Source organism: Nyctereutes procyonoides, unplaced genomic scaffold (genome assembly GCF_905146905.1).
Source record: "Nyctereutes procyonoides isolate TBG_1078 unplaced genomic scaffold, NYPRO_anot_genome, whole genome shotgun sequence".
Lineage (NCBI taxonomy): Eukaryota > Metazoa > Chordata > Mammalia > Carnivora > Canidae > Nyctereutes > Nyctereutes procyonoides.
This window is the reverse complement of record NW_026575146.1, coordinates 7,603,113-7,627,537: the sequence shown is the minus strand read 5'-3', so window position 1 is coordinate 7,627,537 and position 24,425 is coordinate 7,603,113. Positions and strand designations below refer to the sequence as shown.

Below are 24,425 nucleotides of genomic sequence, written 5' to 3'. Positions count from 1 at the left end.
ATAGTTATTGCATTATAAGAAGTCATGATTTATAAACCCGGTCTTACTTTTGGCCATGTTCTAAACTCTTCTACAAAAATGATCTGTGATGTACTTAAGAACGAAAGTGAGTCGGTTGGTTTGGCTGACTTGGAAGACAATCCTAAGTATGGTTTTGTAGAAAAGCCAAAAGTCTGCTCTCCTTGACCCTGTCTGGTCAACTGGCAGGTACTGTCAAAAACGAATGGTGATTATAAAATGGCTGATGTGGCATTGACTCAATTGTATATCTGGAAAACCTCTGGAGCTATGTTATGCTGACAGTGGGTTATTAACTCTTTGGAGATATCTCTTTGGAGAAAGACATGGAGGAGACCATGTTGAATCAGAAAGAAAATGTCTTAGCTTCTCTTGTTGCTAAGTGCAGCAGTGTGACCAAGGTGATTAATTAACAGAAGTGTTAGGTATAACCTCCAGGAAGGCTCTTAATAAAGGGTGTGCTTTCTTCCTTCTTCCTATTGGCTGGGATATAGATGTGATGATTGGGGCTTGGGCAATCATCTTAGACTACAAGGCAGTATAGAGCCCCTAATGATTGAGGAGCTACCATTCCAGCCTAGACTAGGTTTCTTTTATGTGAGAGAGAAATAAACTTGCAGTTGCTTTGGGTCCCTTTCTTTCACTGTTTCTGTTCTTTGTGGGTGAACCTAATCTTAACTGATGTTAGTTAAGTTTCCACAAAAACTGATGTGCTTGTGAAAACAAAGCCTATTCAGATTCATGAAAGCATTTTTCATTTCTATCATTTCAGTTTGCACATTATTTCAACATTACTCAGTGTTTTCTTTCTGTGAACAATAGTAACTTTGGGACTGAATTCAAGGTTACATTTTTGATTTAGAAAAGATGTGAAATTTGCTTAAAGTTTGACTGATGAAAGAGCTGAAATTTTAGAGGTTGAGATGTGCCCATAAATGTCCCAAAGCTATGTGATTGATAAGTAACTGAAAGAGAATCCGATCACAAGCTTCAGAATTAAGGCAGGGAAGCAGGAACCAGTATGTATGCCAGTATGCAGAAGCACAGGATATACGTGTAGGGCTCTTTGGTTTCCTGCTCATCTGACATCAAGGATGGTTCTCGCTCAATTCTACCTCCCTGTGTGTGTTACGTGCTAAACAAAGAAATGCTTTCTGGAGGAAAAATTAAAAAAACAAACAAACAAAAAAAAACAAACCTGTTTTTATAGTTGTTTTGAATATTTTTAGAAGTTACATCACTAAATTATTGCCTAACCCTAAAAAGTAATAACAATCCACACTCAACCAAAGCATTCATGCAATTTTATAAAACAAACAAAAAAGGACTAAACAAGGTGGAAATCAAGAAGGTACTCAGATTGCTGGTATTTGACATTCAGAATGTTTGTGTGCCCCAACACTTGAAAATATGGAAATTTTTTTAAAAAGATTTTATTTATTCACTTGAGAGAGTACAAGACAGCATGAGCAGTGGGGGAGGGGAAAAGGAAGGGGGAGAAGCAGACTCCTTTGCTGAGCAGGGAGCCTGGTATAGGGCTTGATCCCAGGACCCCAGGACTATAACCTGAGCTGAAGGCAGACACTTAACTGACTGAGCCACTCAAAGACCCAAAAAATATGGAAAATGTTAAAGAATCTCATTCATTAGAAAATCTCAATGTGGAATAAGGAGCACTTTGTGGATGAATAAGCCATTCTCGCTGCCCCTGGAAAGCAGGGCACACAGCCTCAGTCTCTCCCAGATCAGTATGTAGAGGAAGGCTCATCTGGCTGAGCCGGCCTGACTATGGCAGCTACTGGCATTCACCCATCACTTCCACTAGAAAGTAACATAAAGCCCTGACCCTCTAAGCATGACTATTAGCAACCAGATTTAGCTCAAAAAAGCTAAATACTTGACCACATTCTAATGATGACTGCTAATCTGAGGTGCTGGCCTCAACCTCTCTCCTAAATTATAGACCTGCATTTCCTCCCCACTTCCCCCCCTCCTCTCCCTCCCCAGTGCATAACTAACAAACATTAACATTTTGTCACAGTTGCATACTTTCCTTTTACGAAGAAGGTAAACAGCACATAGAGAGTTGAGCTCCCTCCTTCCCCCAAGAGTGGGAAACTCTTACTAACCTGGTGCTTATCCAGGTGCTGCATTCCTACCTGTACATACATACAAAATATATTTTTGTGTCTTTGGAACGTGTTAGAATGTACTCACAATCCACAATCTGCTTTTTCACTCAACACTGTGTTTGTGAGATCTTGCTTTGTGGAAATGCACAGTGATCATCTTGTGGGTCTTACAGCACCCACATCTTTACCTGCTGATGGAGCCTTTTCCTAGAGAGGGAGCACCCTTGGGTAGGATTTTGGCCCTTCCCCCCTATTCTACTTCCGGAAGTTGGAATGACTTATGTGAGGGAGGCAGGGCTGGAAAGAAACACCATCTACATGGGGGTTTCTGGCAATAGTAACTCTGCATTATTGTTCTGGAAACCCTCATAGATTAGAAGCTGTACTAACTCTTTTCCATGACTTTTAAGGATGTTGAAAATATACCTCCAATTTGTCTTCTCTGCCATAGCTTTAGGCTACTGAACTACTAGTGATTCCTTAAACACATAACCTCTCTGCCCTGACTGCCCCACTTTACTGGATTACATCTTAACCATTTGTCACTGCTTGTCTCAAAAGCCATCTTCTCAGGCTTCTTCCTGGAATAACTATTTAAAAATTGACAATTTATCTCCACTATTAATTACAAGCACAGCCTTCCAGATTAACCTTTATTCCCCTCCCAAATGACCTGATCTAAGCATAAGATTCATTCCCCTATGTCTTACACTCCAGCCACACCATCCCCAGAATCCACCAACACTTCACCATGCGTTTGTCCTGTGCGCTTTGCCTACAATGCTTGTCTCCCTAACTCTGCACATCAAATTACTTCAGATGTTTCAAGCCAACTCTCCTTGTGTTAAAAATTACATAAGTAACACACTCTAACAACCCTAAGTAGAAAAGTTTCAAGAATACCAGTAAAACAAAGTATAAAGTAAAAATCAGGCATGTCCCCATTTTCCATAGAGAAAAGCAATCATTTGATATGTATCTTGTTTAAAAAAGTAATCTCTATACCCAACATGGGGCTCAAACACACAACCCCAAGATCAAGAGTTGTGCGTTCCATCGACTGAGCAAGCCAGGCACCGTTGCTATACATTGTTTACACCCTTTCACTGCATACACGGTATGGATATTCATTGCAAAGTTTCTAAAAATGAGAATATTATAAAATTGTTCTGTAATTTCATTTCTTTTACTGTATATATCATGAACACCTTTTCGTGTTTCATATAAATCTATTCTTAGTTACCTTGATGTTACACCAATAATACTAAATACTTTTTTGCTTTTATCTTGAAGTTTTAAATTTAATTTTCACACTAAAATTTTTTATCTATCCTTATTCTGAATATATTGTGATACAGGAGTCTGAAATTTGTGGGTTTTTATTAAAGATTTATTTATTTATTTTAGAGAAAGAAGAGTGTGCATATGTGTGAGAGGGAGAAGGAGCAGAGGGAGAGGATCTCCAGCAGATTCCCTGCTGAGCATGGAGCCTGGCTCTGGGTTCCATCCCACAACCTTGAGGCTCATGACCTGGGTTGAATCCAAGTCAGACACCTAATGGAATGAGCCACACAGGCACCCCTGAAGTTTGTGTTTTAAAATTAATAGTCAATTGTCCAAATGTCATTTAATCATTAACCCATCTATTAGCTACAGATTTGAATTCATCTTTATCAAATCATTAATTTCTACATATAATGGAATGAGTCTATTTAGGGACACTACAGAGGGTTCTTTTGGTATTATTTCTTTCTCTATCCCTCTTTATTATTATGGCAGCATTACCTTGCTTTGATATGGAGAGTTAGGTAGTTCAACCATCATTACTCTTTTAAATTTTTTGTTTATCCTAATGAATTTATTTTTGTAGAATCTAGACACATGTTATTAATTTAATGATGAAGCTCATCTTCCTGCATAGCTCTTATGGTAACTATATAATATAGTGCAGTATAGTACTGAATAGCATAAGATAGTATGGCATGGTATACCATAGCAATTTTATATGCTAGCTTGACAGAGGAATGATAATTGTTCAAGATGGATTATTTCCATCCAAGAACATGGGACATACCTCACTACGGACTTAGGTCTTGCTCTGGGTCTTTCAATAAAATTTCACAGATTTTTTTTTCCTCCGTGCTCATTTCTTTCTTTTTTTTTAATTTTTTTAATTTATTTATGATAGTCACAGAGAGAGAGAGAGAGAGAGAGAGAGAGAGAGGCAGAGACACAGGCAGAGGGAGAAGCAGGCTCCATGCACCGGCAGCCCGATGTTGGGATTCGATGCCGGGTCTCCAGGATCGCGCCCTGGGCCAAAGGCAGGCACTAAACCGCTGCGCCACCCAGGGATCCCTTTTTTTTTTTTTAAGATTTTATTTATTTATTCATGGGAGACACACACACACACACACACACACACACACAGAGAGAGAGAGAGAGAGAGAGAGAGAGGCAGAGACACAGGCAGAGGGAGAAGCAGGCTCCATGCAGGGAGCCCGATGCGGGACTCGATCTTTGGGTCTCAGGATCACGCCCTGGGCCAAAGGCAAGCACTAAACGACTGGGCCACCGGGGCTGCCCTCCATGCTCATTTCTTGTTACATTTATCCCTAAGTATTTTATTGTTTTGAGAACACATATAAGTAGGGTATTTTCCCCCATTATAGTATCTAACTTTTTATTGCTGCTGTAAAGGGAAATTATTGGCTTTTACATATTTACATTGCATGCAACTCATCAACCATAACTTTTACTATTTTAAAAAAATCCTTGAATTTTCTAGTGATGTGATAAAATCATACTATATATAAATAAAAGAACATTAGTCTCCTCCTTTTCAATTTTTTAATTTTGTTCTTGTTCTTGTTTTATTACATTGGCTAGGACTCCTAGAATATTGATGAATAACACTGGTCATCAGCATTCTTGTCATGTTTCTGATATACCAGGTATGACTTTAGGAGTTCACTGTATAATATAAGGCTGATTGTTAGTGTCTGTTTTACAATTCTATTTAAATTATTCTACTGCATGAGGTCTTTATTATTTCATCGACATGCCTCTTTCATCCTGAAAGTTACTTCTTTACTTTGCTTTATTTGTTTGTTTTTAGGTAGACCCTGCACCCAGCAGAGGCCAATGCGGGACCCTAACTCACAACCCTGAGATCAAGACTGGAGCTGAGCTCAAGAGTTGGACACCCAACCGACTAAACCACACAGGCATCCCTACTTTGCTTTATTTTGGACACGATACTCAAACATTTGTTACCATAATTCTTTTAAATCTTGGGTAGTTTTTAAAAATTTGTATTAATTGTATCAAAGTAATAATAGATAAAATAACATTTATCGTTGAATCTGATAAGAGGGGAGGGTTTTAGAAAACACGAAGAATTAATGTTTCTTTCTCCATCCCCCAAAAGATATAAAGAGGTCTACAAAAGTCTCCATTGTTCCTTTAGCAGTTACTAGCTTCCAAATATTCCTTACTGGAAATTCTATTGCTTTCTTTGAATAAGAACAGTACAATATTGTAATTATACCAAACATTGCTAAAAGTTTAAAACAACCTCATGGAATTACAATGTTGTAAACTATAATTTATATATTAGCTAAGGATAATTTGACTCTTTTTAGGCTGAATGTTCTCAGCCATGATAGGGTATGATAACAATTACACAATGGAAATTCAAGTCATTCACTGCACACTGGATCTTAATAACCTTCTTAAAAAGCCTATGCCTTTTGTGAATTTCAAACCTTAGTTTAACCTCTGTATCACATTCTAAAATCATTGTATGTTAACTTTCATAGCACTAATCTCTGTAAAACATATTTTGACAAGGGTCTACTTTAACTCTACATTTTATTATGGTAAGCACAATTGTATCAAGATCATATTATTTAGAATATGTGGGGCACCTGGGTGGCTCAGTGGTTGAGTGTCTATTTTTGGCTCAGGTCGTAATCCTGGAATCCTGGGATCGAGTCCTGTATCAGGCTCCTTACAGGAAGCCTGCTTCTCCCTCTGCCTATGTCTCTGCCTCTTTCTCTGTGTCTTCCGTGAATAAATAAATAAAATCTTAAAAAAAAAAGAATATGCATGAATCTTAACTAGGGATGGGCTAGATAGCTCATGGAAAATAAATTGGCATTTTGTAAATGCAAATAGCTAATGTTAGGTTAGACATTTCTATTTTTTTTAAATTTTATTTATTTATGATAGTCACAGAGAGAGAGAGAGAGAGAGAGACAGAGACACAGGCAGAGGGAGAAGCAGGCTCCATGCACCGGGAGCCCGACGTGGGATTCGATCCCGGATCTCCAGGATCGCGCCCTGGGCCAAAGGCAGGCGCCAAACCGCTGCGCCACCCAGGGATCCCAGGTTAGACATTTCTAAAGTTTAAAACTTCTTTCAAGATATTCCCCAAACTTTTTTACACTTTTTATTAATTTATTTAAATACTGTTTGAATGGGGCACCTGGATGGCTCAGCTGGTTAAGTGTCTGCCTTCAGCTCAGGTCATGATCTGGGGAACTGGGACGGAGCCTCTGCTTCTCTCTCTCACTCTCCCTCTGTTCTCTCTCAAATAAATAAAATCTTAAAAATATGCCTATATTCACCATTAAGAGCCTAGTGGAAATTCAGATACATTTGCCAGCAAGTAAGTCATTCAGTGAACTCATGTGTATTAATAGTTTTTCATTAAAAAAACATTTAGTGCCCATTATGCCCTCTACATAGACTCTACTATGATGACATGGAATGACAGTGACCGTAACGGAACAGTAGGGTACAGTGGGAAGATCAAAGGCCCTGGGGCCAAGGACTTAGGTTCAAATCCCTAATCCCCATTAGCTGTTTCCCTTCAGACAAACTACGGATTCACACTGATGTTTAGTTGCCTTACCTATAACATGGAGGTTATCCTGGGAACTATTTCCTGGGGCTAATATAAAACATATGAACACATGTAACACATACGAAGCCCCCAGGGGGGTGCCCAGCACACAACAGGTCCTCAAGAAAGGTAAACTCTTGTCACTGGGAGTAAACACTTATCCATGCCAGGAACTGCCTCATGTGCTTTAGATGCATGGATTTCCCTGACATTACAGATGAAAGAACAGAGATGCAGAAGGGCTGTCAGTGCACCACAGGGCACAGTGCCCCACAGGTACCACCTAGGGGGGATTTCTGTTTGTTCCAGTGAGTGTGAGGAGCTGGGAGTGGAGCTAAGATGCTGGACATCTTGAAACATGCAGGACAGTCCCACAAAGATTTGTCCCCTGCCCCCACAAGATCTTCCTTCCAGATACTCCTGTAGTTGACAGACCTTCCCTCAAGTTTCTTTGTTATAGAAATATAAAATATTTTTTCAACCTATCAATATGTACACAATTTTCAAGGAATGCAAACAACAGTGAACACTGAGGAAAGGTTAGCCTTAACTTTGCCACGAGCTGTGTACTTTTTCAGAAAGTCATGTCGCCAATGCCAATAACCACTTGTGAGATCTGAGTGGCCAACACCACTTAATCCTTCCACATTCATGCTTGTCCCGTGTACTAGGTCTTGTAGATGTGTGCAAACACCAGCAACTCAGAATATCTTCTAATGTAGTTGAAATATTTCTTCCAATCAATATATATTGTGTTACCATAAAATTCTTTTATATCAAAACTAACATAATAATGCTTTCTGAAATTGTACATAGAAGTTTGTAGTACATCTACGTTTTACCTCAGGTCGAGGGTTTGTTATAAAAAGAGGGAAGAGGCATGCCAAGTTTGAGAATAGAATGGGCCACAAAACTTGCTTGTCACAGAGCTGGTTAAGGACAGAGCCAGAATTTGAACCAATGCTCTCCCTAGAGTTCTTGTTTATAATTCATATGCTCTGTGATGAAAAAGTTATGGACTGTTCCCTGCCCTGCCTCTACAAAGTTCTCTGAATTGGGGAGGCACTTATTCACTATTTACTGAGAAACTAGGGATACAGCTGTGAACAGATGGGACACTCCAACAACGAGACGGCAATGGAAAGAGCTGCTGGGAGGAGAGCCAGGAGAGGCCGATGTTTAGAAAGAGCTTTATGGAAGAGGAGAGAAGCCCTGCCTGATGTGGCTAAAATCTGGAGCAGAGTGAAGCTCAGAACTGACCATTAAAGCATCAGAGAGAATAGATTCCCAAATAAGAGAGTAAATGGCAGAGGATGGTTGGGAGGTGCCCAGTGGAAAGAGGAGAAATAGCTTGGAAAGTGGCTTTTTTTCATAAGAGTGTTGGACCTATTGACTCCACAAGATCTACATAAGTGGATAAAAGTGAGTAACTCATCTCAAGAGGATTACAATTGTCCTTTAAAAGGAAGTCCACAGAGAAGTCGGGAAGTACGAGAATAAAATGTGAATTATCTTTGTATGGATAAACTGGATATGATTTGAATTTCTTCTCTACTTAGGAAAAATTTCTGACTCCTCTATAATGATTGGAGTATTACTTTAACTAACAAAAATTATTTGTTTTATATTACATATTATGTGGGATGTTCCCAAGAGATTTAAATTTCCCCCAGGTGAAATTCTTACACAAGTGTACCTGCAAATAAAAGCAAGAGTACTGGACCTATTGACTCTGCAAGTTGCCTAAAAGCAGCATATACTAAATGACTTAGCTACTCTATTTTTCAAATCGCAAAATGATTTGCATCCTGCCTCTCTCCCCTTGGCAGTGATGGTCTTTCCCAAATAAGAAGCCGAATCCCTCATGTTTTGATTAGCATCCCTTTTGGCATCAGAGTATATTTGAGATGTTAAATATGCCAGTTGAATTTCAGACCATATGTTTTTAATTTTAATGTTTAATGCCACTGCAAAGACTCTCTGCATTGTTTCTCAACAATTTTTGAGTTTAAGTTTCTTGAGCTCTTTTGCATTCCAGAGTAGTGGAAGGCTTAGGCAGACAGGGAGATGTGTGCTGGAATGATATCGTGCACCTGTGAATCTGCTGGGCTGCAGGGCATCCGGCTTTCTTTCTAGTAACTACAGAGAATTTCAAACAAGGCCTTCTGGAAGGATTTTCCTAACCAAAAGGAGGGTATTTGAAGCAATCCAATTCCTTTAGATCTCTCAGATCCCCTCTGTGGATGGTCCCAGATGCCTTTGTATGAGAAGGGATACAGGCAATAGTGCTTCCCATTGGCAAAACTCAAATCAGCTCTATGAGCTTGTTTCTTTTTTTTTTTAATTTTAAAAAAGATTTTAAATTTTATTTATTTATTCATGAGAGACACAGAGAGGGAGGCAGAGACGCAGGCAGAGGGAGAAGCAGGCTCCATGCAGGGGCCCGACGTGGGACTCGATCCCAGGTCTCCAGGATCAGGCTCTGAGCTGAAGGTGGTGCTCAAAGGCTGAACCACCTGGGCGTCCCTTTTTTTTTTTTTAAGATTTTATTTATTAATTGACAGAGAGAGATAGAACACAAGCAGGGGGAGCAGGAGAGGGAGAATCAGGTTCCCTACTGAGCAGGGAGTCTGATATGGGGCTCAATCCCAGGACCTTGGGATCATGACCTAAGCCAAAGGGAGATTCTTAACTGACTGAGCCACCCAGGCGCGCCCCTCAGTGAGTTTCATAGTGTACTCACACAGCTATTCTTCATTTCGAAAATGAATTAGATCTGTGAAAGTTATCTAAAAAGTAAAAATCTTTAACATCTTCAGGTGGTAATAGCTGGCATCCACTGCTGAGTGTGGGTCTGAACCTCTACTTTTTCCAGTGTTACTGCACTTCATCCACAGAACAAGCCTTGTGATAGGTATTGGAGACACTGTGATTTGGGGATGTTGCATGACCGATCCAAAGAGACGTCCAGCACATGGCAGAGGACAAGTCAAACCAGGCAGCTGGATTAGTGTTTTAGTTTTCTTTGGATATTTTATCAAAAATACGCATGCACCTTTAGGTTAACTGCAGCATTATTTACAACAGCAAAGAAAATGGAAGCAACTTATTTTGTATGAATCAACTCTTTCATAAAAAAATTTTTTTTAAACTTAGAAACAGGATTTGTTAATGGTCACCAAATTTTACAACCTGATCTTTTTCAAAGTCTTGGTGGAATTAAGTTAGAGTAATATTAAGTCACACTAATAATTTTGTGGTTCTTATTTGGCCGATAACTGTTTTTAGGTCATTTTCTGCTATATACAATAAAAAATCTGATCAACACATAAAATTTAGGATGGTGGGTACTTTGTGGAGGCAGCAAATGGGGTCAAAGGCGGGGGGGCATGATTTATCATAGTTTACTATCCCAAATGCACCATGGAGAAAAACAGAAACTAGGCTTCCAATTAAAAGTTCCTCAATTACTTTACTATAAGAAAGGGGATAAATGTTTTGTATTCTTCTGCAAATCAATTCTAGAAAATTGGTATCATGTACTCCTTTTTCTGCTGAGCTAGATAATAAAGACCTCAAGTGTTTGTCATCTTCAATAGAGAAGGTTCTTTCTTCCTTATTTCAAAAACACTTTTGGATTGATTTATATTTAGAGAACATATCAACAATACAAATAATCAAATAGATAAACTGAAAGTATTGCAAGGGACGATAGTTTTATTCGGAGGTCTGAGCAGCTCAATTAGTTAAGCGTCACCTCAGGTCATAATCTCAGGGTCCTGGGATCAAGTCCGGCATTGGGTGCCTTGCTCAGCAGAAAGTCTGCTTCTCTCTCTCCCTCTGCCCCTCCCCTCACTCGTGCTTGCCCTCTTCTCTCTTTGTCTCAAATAAATTAAAAAGAAAGAACAATTTTTAATGAAGCAGCTTGTAAAACAGAAAAGTAAACAGGCCATAAAGTTAAACCGTTTCTTTTCAAAGGTCCACAGAACCTTTTATGACAAATATTCAGAACTGGACAACACAGGAGCAGAATAGGCAGCAGGACAGACTTTCACTTCTCCAAAAACCAAGACAAGTCCAGCATCAACAGGTGAATAGAATAGTCCGGGGAGATGATGTGTGGATCTCCTTGCAGAAAAGTCCTGGTCTCTGAGGGTGAAAGCAGTGCTAGAGAAATCATTTGCTCTTCTCTGGGGAGGCAGAGAAGGAGGGAGACCTTTATGTTGTCAGAACAGGTGGATTAAAAAGCAGTTCCACGCAGGGCCCACTACCTGCGTTGGCCTAGAACAGGGCAAAAGATAAGGAGTGCTGGGCTCCCAACTGATTTAAATCTACTGAATCTTCTTGACCCTTTTTTTTTTTTTTTTTTTTTTAGGGCTAGGGCTAGATAGCCACCTCTGCAAGAACACCAAGGAAGAAAAAATTTCACATGTGGTGTGAATTCAGGAAAAGAGGCACCATAAATGCACACAAATTTTGAGGTAATTAAAGGCTTAAATGTAAGAGGTAGCATTTTATAAGTCATTATACATTATCTTTATGATTCCAAAAGCAGAAATCAGGAAGACAAAGGATGGAAAAGAAAAAGATAAGGCACGTGTGGGAGAAGATACTTGTAACACATAATGGCAAAGTGTTCATATTCAGAATATAACCCCTAACATCTCACTCCTAAGAACAGACCCTCGAAGACTTGTGCACATATTCACAGGGACACAAGCAAGAATGTTTCCAGTAGCGTTATTTGAAACAGAACACCAAAAAGGAATCTCACTGCCCCCGGTGGAAGAGCGCACAAATGCACATGCTTATATTCATGCCAACAAAGACAACACTACAGGTTGGATGAGGCTGCTTTGATCATAGCTATGCAGATAAATGCAGAAATGTCAGGCTGAACAAAAATAGCATGCCTTCTGCTTTTGTGTGGCCTGCAACTTTCTTATACTATTTTTTTTTACATTTTTTAATGTTGGAAAAAAAAACAAAAGAGGAATAATATTTCATCACATATGAAAATTATATGAAATTCAAATGCCAGAGTCCATGAATAAATTAATCTATTGGAACATGGCTCCCTTCTTGCAGTTTAGGGCTTCCCTGTGGCTGCTTCTTCACTTTAATATTTGCCCAGAGATGCTATGACACACAAAGCCTAAAATACTTGTCTTGCTCTTTATAGAAAAAGTTTGCTGATCCCTTCTGTAGTGCAAAGCAGGTAGTAAGATTTATTAACGTGTAAAATTTTAAAACATATAAAATGCTACAAAAATACCCTGCATATCTGTGGTTCTCAAATTTATGTGCTGTGGTGTCCCAAGGCTCTGCATTGAACTCAGAAGAGCCATGGGGTATTTTCAACTTTGGAGGGAAGCTCAGTAATACTTGACATCTGTTGAGCCCTGCATTTTCTACTATGTTGAGGTAGTTCATAGTTTCAACTTTATCCCTCTGCTGTCCTTTCAATGACATCATATATTTGTGAAGCCAAATTTTTGGCAGTTGCTGCAGTGAGAGCAAGAATGGTGTGAAAGCCAGTGTGGAACAGGAGCTTTGAAGCGTCGACCAATCCCAAGGATCGAGAAGTTGTTCAATGCCCAGCAAGGACACACATCTTATCAATAAGTTATGGTGGCAACTTAAACATGAAATAATAGCTTTCCTTTCAATTGATATGTATTCTTTTTTTGAGACAGCTACTAAGTTGTCAAGACATAAACATCCACGAACTTGTTTAAACCTAAACTACTTAATAAATAGTAGTGTTAGGTATTTCTGTTGGCCTCATGTGCCTTAGGAAGCAATTGCTCAGACAACGTATGAACAGAGAAGGTCCAAGAATCTCTGTTGTCAATCTTTTGTGAATAGATACTTACAGAATAAAAGTATAAATCATGCCTGGAAATGGTAATCCCTTAATTGGGACAGTGACTTCCTCTAGAGGAATGGAAAAGGGGATGAGATCAGGGAGGGATTCACAGGGACCTCAACTCTGTGTCTAATGTTTCATCTGAAAAAAAAAAAAAAAACCCTAAAGCGCATGTTATGATTCTTATGATTTGTTATGTGATTCATCATGATTTTGACACAACTGAGTGAATGATGGGAATGTGAGCGGTGATCATATTAATCTGCATACTTTCCTGGATACTGTCTACTCAATATATTTCACTTTTGTTTTCCACATTTTTTTAAGGGCAGAAGAATAGCCCTTAAAGTAAAGGGTGACTTTACACAAAAGCATGGGCAGAGAAAGGTGGGGTGGAATAAAGATCAGCCCTGAGAGCGAGGGAGAATGAGATTAGATCTTAAGCTACATGAGAGACACCAGAACTCCCGGGACAGTGAAAAGCACCTTCTCTTACTGGGCTTCCTGAACACTTGGGTTAACAAACACGATTGGTGATTAGGGGTTTCTCTGAAGGTTGGCATGTGACTGACACCTCCACAATTCTTGTCTTTGATTTAATTATGAATATAATCGCTAGAGGAAAAAAAAATGGAAGTATCCTAACAAAAATAGGGCCTTGGCTGAGATCTGTGTTTCTAAATAATGTAAACTGAGCGAGGTCTGGGAAAATTAGAGCTTAGAAAGATGGGAGACCACTTGACGTCAGAATTTTTTAAAGGGTGGGTGAAATGGTAGGAACATTTAGTTTGGTCTGGTTCTCTTCTACTGAAGTGAAAGGATATTTAAAATGGGATGGCAATAAAAATTGAAACAGACAAGCTGGTGACTGGATGAAGCTGCCAGCAGTTTCCTGAAGCCCAAGGAGCAAGATTTAAACGGTTTGCAAAAGGGCACTGGATAAGTAAGGAGAACACCAAGATGTTGTGACTCAACCAGATAATCTTTAATTAGTAGCATATTAGGGAGAAACAGCATTTAAAGTAGTAAGGAAAAGAAAAGAAGGAGGAGAAGAAGGAGAAGGAGGAGGAGGAGGAGAGGAAGAAGAAGAAGAAGAAGAAGAAGAAGAAGAAGAAGAAGAAGAAGAAGAAGAAGAAGAAGAAGAAGAAGAAGAAAAAGAAGAAGAACAACAACAACAATAACAACGACGACAACAACAACAGCAACAACAACCACAACACCATCCCCCCTTACGCTGGAATTAAAATTTTTTAAAATAATAATTAAAAAAAAAAAAAGAAAGAAAACCCCAAAGTATCCCACCACTGTTGGCCTACATTATTACAGATTGGCACAATATAATTATACTGGTACAATTTTAAACTGTGGCCGTCCCCTGTACACAGGTCATCTGAAACTTGGTGTTTTTTTCATGGGAGTGGATGGGAATCAGCTAAAGAGAAATGAGAAAATCACTGTAGGCAGGGCAGCCAACGGACTACCTGTACAGGTTTCGGTGAGAGGGGGCCCTGGGGTTGAGTCCTCTGCCACTTACTGGCTGGGTAAGTGTCCTCCTTACAGAGGACATGTGCTATAATCTCTCTGAGCTTCACCTACGACATCTGTAAAATGAGGATAATGACACCCACCCCATAGAACTGTTTCAGTCTTCGGTGAGAATGCAGATGACATCTGGTCTGGAGCAGGAGTCTGGAAGTCGGGAACCATGCAGAGAATGGCAGCATTTGTAATGAAAATATTAATGAGCCTTTGTGTCCCAACCCTACTCAGTTTGTCTTAGAATGACCATGGTTATTTATTCTGATCTGGAAACCCTAATCCTGAAATGTTCAGGGCGCAGCTCAGTGCACGGTCTAACATTTTCTTCTGACACACAGTCTGCTCAGGGTAGGGACCCAGGCAGCATGGGGAGAACCCAGAGCAGGTCCATAGCACTCTCTATAGATGGCAAGAAGACTCACAGTCAATTTAGGCAATGTCTTGACCAGCATTTTGGAAGAGGATGCTAAATGTCAAATGTGAGTAGAACACCAAAATCCACCACTGCTTCATATAGGTCACTATAAAGTAAGTATGGTGAAATGCCATACAGCATCCCTTAGGCTATGAGAAGACCCTGGATCTTGATCTTTTGTGGGTCATGGACCCCTTTGAAAAATCTAATTAGAGTTGTGGAGCCCTTCTCTTGTTTAAAAAAAAACAAAAACAAAACTGTATACATATGTATATAATTCTGCATTTAATTATGGGAGGGGCGATGGTAACCACCAGTTAAGAACTCCTAGCTTAAATCCGAACAAGTGTATGCTGAATTCCAGAGTGAAGGAAAGGTATTCATTTGAAACGGGAATGAAAACCAAGTTAAGAAAACAGAAAGCAAAATTTAAAAACCAAGGATCATGTGTAAGTTTGAAATCCTTACAAATAGTTTAAAAATGAAATAATTTATTAAAGCCTAGAAACTCAATGTTGTTTCTCTTTTCTTTCTTTTTATTTTTTAAAAAATAACACATGATTAGGATTTGATGCCAAAGAAATGTTTGCTTTTATAGCAGTGAATGGAGGTTAAGTGGATTCCCATGAGGACTGCTGGCTAGAGGAGGAATAGAAATAGCTATCACGGGGAGCATGCATTTCCCCCCCAAATTCTAATGGACTCTTTTGGTCTAATCTGTCAGATTTGTGCATTTACAGTTGACTGGTAAACAACATGGGTTTGATAAGTGGATGAGTCTACTTATATACAGATTTTCTTTTTGATAAATACAGTATAGTACTACAAATGTATTTTCTTTCCCTTATAATTCTTTAAAAGATTTTATTTATTTATTCATGAGAGAGACAGAGAGAGAGACAGAGATAGGCAGAGGGAGAAGCAGGCTCCCTGCAGAGCCTGATGCGGGACTTGATTCCAGGACCGCAGGATCATGACCTGAGCCAAAGACAGATGCTCAACCACTGAGCCTCCCAGGTGCCCCTCCCTTATGATTTTAATACTATTTTTTTTGGGGTGGTTGGGTAAGAACAGTCGGTTGAGTGGCTGATTCTTTGATTTTGACTCAGGTCATGATCTCAGAATCCTAGGATCAAGCCCTGTGTTGGGCTCCGTGCTCACCGAGGAGTCTGCTTGAGATTCTCTTTTTCCCTCTATTCATCTCCACCCTGGGATAAATAAATAAATCTTTAAAAAACTAAAAATATTTTCTTTTATCTAGCTTGCTTTATTGTAACGTTACAGTATATAATACATATAACATGTAAAATATGTGCTATTTATGTCATCAGAAGGGCTCTGATCAATTATAAGCTATTAATAGTTAAGTTTTGGGGGAATCAAAAGTTATATGGAGATTTTTAACTGCACAGGATGGGGGTCAGTGCCCCAACCACCAACTTGCTCAAAGGTCAACTGTAATTTAATAAATTTCACTCTATTATTAGTCTAAACAGAATATTGATTCCATTATCTTAGAATAATGTTTTCAGAGTAGACAAAATAATTCCTTCCCTGTGTGTGTTGGGATAGAAAAAAAATTAGACTAAATATACCTCACAAAACCCATAGTAAGAGGAAAATTCTAAGAGACATCCATCATCTCGTAAGGTTCTTCGTTAATCAATATGATACTTACTCTCAGAAGTGCATTGTATTTACCACTGAGGTTCTGTCTATGGGCTTCTCTCTCACACCATATTATAAATTACTGGAGGCTAAGAAACATGTCTCATATCTCTGATTCCTAGCTCCTACCATATATTACTTGACATAACAACAGAAGGTCAATACATGTGTACTGAGATAAATTATTTCAAAGGACTTAAATAAATAAATCTTCAGTTACTTTTTTTCCAGGGTATTACATAGAACTGAAGTTGCCAGATCATTTGCTCATTTTCAGTTTGACCCAGAAATGCTGTCAGATTGCTTTTTTTTCTTCTGTAAATTAACCTTTTAAATCCTTTTACCATTTTTCTATTGGATTACTTAAGAAAAATTAATCTATAATACTTGGTGGTTTATATATTTTCCAAATGTTAGTCATTTGTTACCTCTGCAAAGGTTTCTCCTACTCTGTCACTTGTTTTTTAAATCCTGTACCTTTTATCATACACAATTTATTCTTTAACATGACCCAAGTTATCAATCTTCTTTTGGATTTGGGCTTTTTATATCTTAAGAGACACAGACTTCAGGCAGCCCGGGTGGCTCAGAGGTTTAGTGCCGCCTTCAGCCCAGGGCGTGACCCTGGAGACACGGGATTGAGTCCCACGTCGGGCTCCCTGCATGGAGCCTGCTTCTCCCTCTGCCTGTGTCTCTCGTGAATAAATAAATAAAATATTAAAAAAAAAAGAGACACAGACTTCTACAATGACTTTTCTAAGGACATAAAGTCTCTCACAGGCATCAGATAAACCCATGACTACTGCATTTAACTTCTGTGGGAGGATATTAAAATGGGGCTCTTTTGGTTTCACTTTGGTCTGAAGCCCCCAAACAGTATCAACTGCTCTCAAGTTAAAGGATGATGCTAAACTCAGCAGCATTTGCAAAGACAATATTGAAAATAGACTATGTAACCTTAGCCCAACAGGTACCTTGAGTTTTCATAGGATTGATAGCGTTAGAAGCCAGTAAAGGATGTCTTCAAAGAAAGTTATCGGTATGCACAATCCCACTGCCCACACCCCAGGGGAAAGGATGTGGAGCTGGTGAGTGAGGCTTTAAATGTATGACTAGAAGTGGTGTCCCTGTCTTAGAGGGACACAGCGGTCAGTTGGGGATGAATAGAAGTCTGCAGGCTGAAGCGAAACAGCCCCTACAGCAGAAGAGAGTCTTGGGTGAGAGATGTAACTGCACTCCTGCCAAAGGTGAGGTCACAGGTTGGAGGGTTGTGGTACCTGGAGATCAGGTATTGGCTTAGAAGTAGGACTGTCTCAAAGGGACACTGCCCAGAGGGTTTCTGCCATGAGTGTGGGTCCTCTGCTACAAGAGGTTGGACAGGTACCATTGAAAGTCAAAGCTTCAACTCTAGAGGGGCCAGAGGCACACTAAGTGCAAGGTGATGGAGGATAAAAGAAGCCACTTTTCCCGTCCCATCATCAGCCAAATGCAGGCCCAAGATAAAAGAGACTTAAATTTGAAAGAAATCTGGAGTTATTTTTATATAAGACTGCACCCACATTTTTTAAAATTAAAATGAGACTATTCTTATGACAGAAAGTGCTTAGAGAAATTTTAAAAAGTTTTTTAGAGGAACCAGGTATTAATGGAGAGGGAGGGATCTACCATAAATTTCATCCACTGCAGCCCACAGACCAGACTTGACCAGGCAATGGGGGTAAGGGTACTGTTTTTTGATCATGCCCCACTCTCACTGCTCAATACCTTGGCTTTGCTTCCAACATTCCAATGAAGCCATGGCATTAAGGCACCACCTTTGTGAGAGTTTAACATTATAGGTTTTGAGTCATGTGTGTGGTCTACACATAGTTATGCAAGTCACTGCCGTCACCTAGTTATACGTACTGAAGGATAATCTTGATATATTAAAACTAACATAAAATGAGTTATTTGCATACCATGTTCATAGCAGCATTATTCACATTAGCCAAAAGGTAAAAGCAACCCAAGCATTCCTAGACAGATGAATGGATAAACAAAATGTGGCATACATAAATTGGAGTATTATTCAGCCTTGAAAAGCCAGAAAATTTGAGCAGATGATCCAACATGGGTGAATTCTGAGGATAATATGCTAAGTGAAATAAGCCAGTCACAAGAGAGCACAATACAGATATGAGGAATAGTTACCAGGGACTGGAGGAATAGAGAATGAGGAGTTGTTTAATGGGTACAGAGTTTGAGTTCTACATTATGAAAAGAGTCCTGGTGATGGGTGGTGGCGATGGTTGCACAATAATGTGGAAGTATTTGACTACTAAATGGTACACTTAAAAATGGTTAAAATGATGCATTTTGTCACATGTATTTTACCACACTTAAAAAATAAAATCGTTATCCAAAACAAAACAAACTGTGAATTAAAAAGGGGAAATTTAACCTTTATCAGTCACGGATTAATGATAGGGAGAATAATAATGAGGAGTGGCTAAGAATTATCACAGAGTCCTTGCATGTGTCAGGTGCTATACCAGGACTTAACAAGCAGTCTGATTTAAACCTCATTTCAATCCTATGAAGCAAGCCCTACTTAAAGCCCTATTCTATAGATGAGGAAACTGAGGCTAAGAGGGTTAAGTTGCCTAACGTTACACAACTTGAAAGGAGTTGAGCCAGCTACTCTGACTCTAGAGCTAGCACTCTTGACTGTCTTGCCATGGACAGATTTCTGTCGCTGAATTCTCCACCATTTACAAATTCTTAGACTAGAAGAGGTCATAGAAAGCATTAGCAAAATCACTGATGTTTGACTGGTTGGCCATGGTTTACATAGCAATTTCTCATTTGATACTACTCATTAAAATACTGCAAGGTATTCTCTTATTATCAAAAGAGGAAATTGATAAGTTAAGTGACTTGTCTCAGATCGCACTACCAGGTGGAGTTATGATACCATAGCTTCTACCTCAGGGTCACAGCTGCCCATCCATACCAAATTCCTCATTTCTCCTATTTCAAATGAGAACATCTACAAGGGACACTCCCATAGAGGCTAATGGTTTGTCCAAGGTCACATAGAAAGCTAGTATGTTTTGCACACATCATCAATATATACCTTTAAAAATGCTTTGCCACAGTAACACATATTCTATAAATATATATATGGACAAAGTGAGGATGGGTACAGAAGCAGAGAGCTCTGTCAGCACAAATAGAGTACTTTCTACTGGAAGCTCTTTCATTTGCGTAGCTGATGCATTAGAACCACCTCTTCACGTAAGCACCCAATTTTTCAGTTCCCGCCCTTCCCAGACTCCTGGTCCATTAGCTCTACAATTATGCTGTGATCAATTGAGCAAATCCATTTAGATGGCATGTCTAGCCACTCTCATAGTGGATTTGATACCAAAGCAGCAAAGTACACAAGAACTGTATAATACAGACCTTGAGGAGTGAACTACATAAATTCTCATCGGATTCTGACTGTATATCTATTGAGAATTCTTAAAAACAGTCTTGATAACCCGGGAACTTTTTAATGGCTGAGCGTAAAAGTGCAGTGCTAAGCTCTTTAGACCAGTAGGAACATGTCTAATAAAATAACTCACTTCTGAGTTTGATAAAAGGCTGATGATGAGTGTAAAGGAAACAACTGCTAGATTTGATGGTTGCACCAAGTGGCAAGTGGAGATTACCTATTGGCATGTGAAAATCTGCCAGCATAGTCTGTTTGATGTCAAATGATGGTGTTACTTCAAGAATCCTTGTTCTTGGTTTGCCCTTTGTTGCCTTAAGCTCATGGGTGGGACTGGGGCTAGCACTGACGGAGCAGACTCTATGGCAGCTGCCCCCTCCTACCTGACTGGAATTTCCAATGAAAACCAAAGAGAAGCAGGTACCACAAAGGACACCTTATCAAGTAGTACAATGTCCAAAGTCCTACCAGTTACAATTTCCAAGTCCGGTAGTTGAGAATCTCCCATTAGTCAAAGAAACATCCTCTAATTTGAGGAAGAGTAAACTGATTTCTAGCACGGATAATGGATAACAGTTAACAAGCACTTCTTCTACTAATTATATACAGCATTTGACAGTATGCTCCATGGGGGTGGTGGGGGTGGTAGGTCTGGTTTCCTCACCATGTATTCTCAGTTGAGTAGCATGCCTTGTTGATAGGAGATTCTTATTAAATATTGGCAGAATGAATAAATGATCTCCTTTGGTTTTCACAATAACTCTAGAAGTTTTTATATAATATCAGAATCACAATTTTCTAGATGAGAAGACAGAGGCTCAGATGTTCCTTAAAATGTGTCCAAAATCACTCTAGCAGCAAGTGTCAGAGTTCATATTCAAACCCTTAGGTATCTGACATCAGAGTCTATGGTTCAAACACAACATCATTTCACTTTTACAAACCAGACCCTAGGGCTTTTGCAGAATTGAGACCATCTATGAAAGGTGGGCCTAAAAGAATATATTTCAAGTCAGAATGGATATCACTCTTGTTCAGTCATCAACTTTTAGATTTCTTCCATATTCTACAACAACTAAATTTAAAAGAAATGACTTACCTACAAATCCTTCTTCACCAACCAGTTTCAGGGCAATTTTATCAGCCAACACAGAAGAGTTGCCATGGGCAATGTTAGCAAAGGGGCCAGCATGCACAAATACAGGTGTCCCCTACAGAAATTGAAGAACAAATTAAAATCCCAAAAGACAAAGGGAAGAATGAATCAAGACGGCGAGTCCTGGTATTTCAAGACTCACCAAAGCCATTCTGCTTTTATTTAAGATTGTATATTCAATGTCCAACTTCTCTCAAAGAACATGAAATCGCCTTGACTCTCTCAATGGACCAAATTCCTGGTATACTCTGCAACAGTGTCATTCTAAAGGCTGAACTAGGGAGAAAAATCTCTAAGAATTTCCTACTATCATTTTGATAAAGCACTCATTAAGTGCCTCAGTATGAAGTAAATTACTTACCTCACTTCATAGTATTCTGAATTATATATCTTTTAAAAGAATAGAACTAAACCCTGATGGTCTAAGAGGCTTATTTAAATGTACTTTTTCTCTAGTGAGAAATCAATCACTTCAAGAAAAATCTAAAGAAGGATCCCTGGGTGGTTCAGCGATTTAGTGCCTACCCAGGGTGTGATTCTGGGGTCTAGGGATCAAGTCCCACATTGGGCTCTCTGCATGGGGCCTGCTTCTCCCTCTGCCTATGTCTCTGGCCTCTCTCTTTCTGTGTGTCTCTAATGAATAAATAAATAAAATCTTAAAAAAAAAAAAGAGAAACATCTAAAGAAAGCAAAAAAAATCAATTTAATTCATGAATTGTGTATTAATGTAGGACAACCTAAGTTCATTTTGGCTGTTTTGTGGATTTTTTTTTTAATTTTAACTTTTTTTATTTATTTGACAGAGAGAGAGAGAGAAAGAACACGCACATACAAACAGGGGGACAAGCAGAGGGAGAAGCAGACTCACCACTGGGCAGGGAGCCCAATGTGGGGCTAGATCTTAGTATGCTGGGATCATGACCTGAGCTGAAGGCAGACACTTAACCAACTGAGTCACCCAGGCACCCCTCACTTGTTTTTGTATTTATAACAATAAGCTTTTTCTGATTTTTAAAAATTCTGTATAATTTATAAGTCCTTCTCATTGTTTAACTGGTTTACAGGTTAAAAATCTGGTAACTATTAAGACAATAAAAGCAAAGAAAATTTTCACTCTTGGTAAAATGCCAGAGTAATTCTTACTAAAAAGAAAAACAAAACCCCACCAAACACCAAAAAACCACTCAAACCAATCCCAATATAAGGGAATCATCAAAACCTTTAGATTTAATTCATTAAAGAAAATCTGTCAATATATTCATTTTAAATGCCATATCTATACTTTTCCTTGATGAGTGAGAACAGACTTGTGCCCTCTCTAAATGCATTTATCCACATGCACTGAAATGTTCAGGTTTTATTCTGAGCCCAGCTGGGGCTGTTGGAGTCTGTGTCTGGGAAGCCTTGGATCCACCTGTGAAAATAGAGGCTGCCCTCTTACTGACAGGGGGTAAGGCAGGGAGTGATGTGGGAGCTGGGAGGCTGGGAGCCACGGGAAATTCCCATGAACCACGATGGGCTGCTAGCCGAACGTTTTTCAAAGACGAGAGCTGAACAAAAGCAGGAAGAAAGGCAGGGAAGGAAAAATCATCTCGGAGAATGAAAAAGAGTTTATCAAAGCCATTCTGTGTGTTCTCTATTTACTCTTCTTCCCAGAGTCCGCAGGGCAGACAATGATGGGGTCCTGATGAGGTCACTCAGATGTCTGTGGAAATAAAGCTGGCAAAATGAGATCCAGGTGCTTATGGATGTCAGTGCTTATGGGTACGGGTGCTTATGGATATATTCATGTGTGTGTGTTTAGAGTTTAGATCTGTGTACCTAGCTTTAACTTCTCACTTCGGTCCAGATAAACCTTCCAAGGGCTCTGAAGAAAACACTGTTTAGAACTTCAAGTCTCCTCCACCTCCTCCCCTTGCAGCCCTGCAATGTGGCTGCCTGTGGCCAGCTAGTGGAGCTGGGGACAGAGTAGTGAGGGGAAGGTCACAGGCTCTGGCCCTCAATCTACACCCTGCCACATTCGGAGAGGTCATCGGCCTGAGAAGTACCAAACACTGGTCTCTGGCGGAGGACAGGTGACAGGGTGTGGCCAGATCAGCATAAACAAACACTTCATTAGTAAAGTTACTGAGGTAACTTCAGCAGCATTTTAATTTAAAATTAAAGGTCACACAGTAAATTACTCACTGAAGCAGGATTAGAGCCCTGGTTTTCAAACTCCACTACGGAGTCTGAATGAAAAATTTGTTGATCATTAGACATTCAAACACAGAGACACATATGCTCACAGGCTCAACTAATATTTATGGTTCTGATACAATACACAGAGTTAAGTACTTAGTCTAAAAAACTCTATGATGGGATGTCTGGGTGGCTCAGTGGATTGAGTGGCCAACTCTTGATTTTGGCTCAAGTCACAATTGCCATGCTCCCCACTGAGCATGAATTCTGCTTAAGGTTCTCTCTTGTCCTCTCCTTCTCCCTCTGCCCTTACCTCAGCTTGTACTCGTGCTTTCTCTCTCTCTCTCTAAAATAAATAAATAAAATATTTTAAAAAAACCCAACCTCTACCACTAGTCCAAAGATATAAAAATACCTATCATGAGTCCGTTACTTCATTTTATATGCAGAACACACAAAAAAGTAATGCAGGAAATGTCTTGGTTTCTCATGATGACAAGGGTATGGATAGTCTCCTTAATGGACTTTTCAAACACTTCCAAAGATTAATAATTCAATTGATTGCTTGCCAGAGCTCTAAGAGAGCTTTGTCTAAAAGAGCTTTCTCAGGATAATGAGTTTGAGCCCTACACTGGGTGTAGTGTTTACTTAAAACAAGAAACAAAAAAATCCACAAAACAAACAGCTAAATATTTTCCAAATGAGGAGCTGCGTGTGGCAACCTGCCTTGGGGAAAGAAAAAAGAGCTTTCCGTTATGCTAGAAATAGTCTATATCTGTACCATCCAATACAATAGCCACTGTCCACATGTCCACTACACACTTAAAATGTAGCTAGTAAAAAATAATTTTTTAAAATAAATAAATAGAAATGTAGCTAGCATGACTGCAGAAACAGGTTCTTAAATTGCATTTAATTTAAAGTAATTTAGGGATGCCTGGGTGGCTCAGTGGTTGAGCATCTGCTTTCAGCTCAGGGCATGATCCCGGAGTCCTGGGATAGAGTTCTGTATCTGCCTCCCTGTGAGGAGCCTGCTTCTTCCTCTGTCTATGTCTCTGTGTCTCTC

General features: G+C 39.4%; 1 protein-coding gene across 1 annotated transcript in view; it reads right to left on the bottom strand.

Annotated features, from left to right (window-relative positions):
• MTHFD1L (methylenetetrahydrofolate dehydrogenase (NADP+ dependent) 1 like) overlaps window positions 1–24,425 on the bottom strand; it is a 186,932-nt gene that overhangs the window by 85,284 nt on the left and 77,223 nt on the right. Inside the window, exon 20 of the mRNA XM_055311580.1 lies at window positions 21,122–21,233. Within this exon, the coding sequence (XP_055167555.1) occupies window positions 21,122–21,233 (112 nt within the window). The remainder of the gene's footprint in view (window positions 1–21,121; window positions 21,234–24,425) is intronic.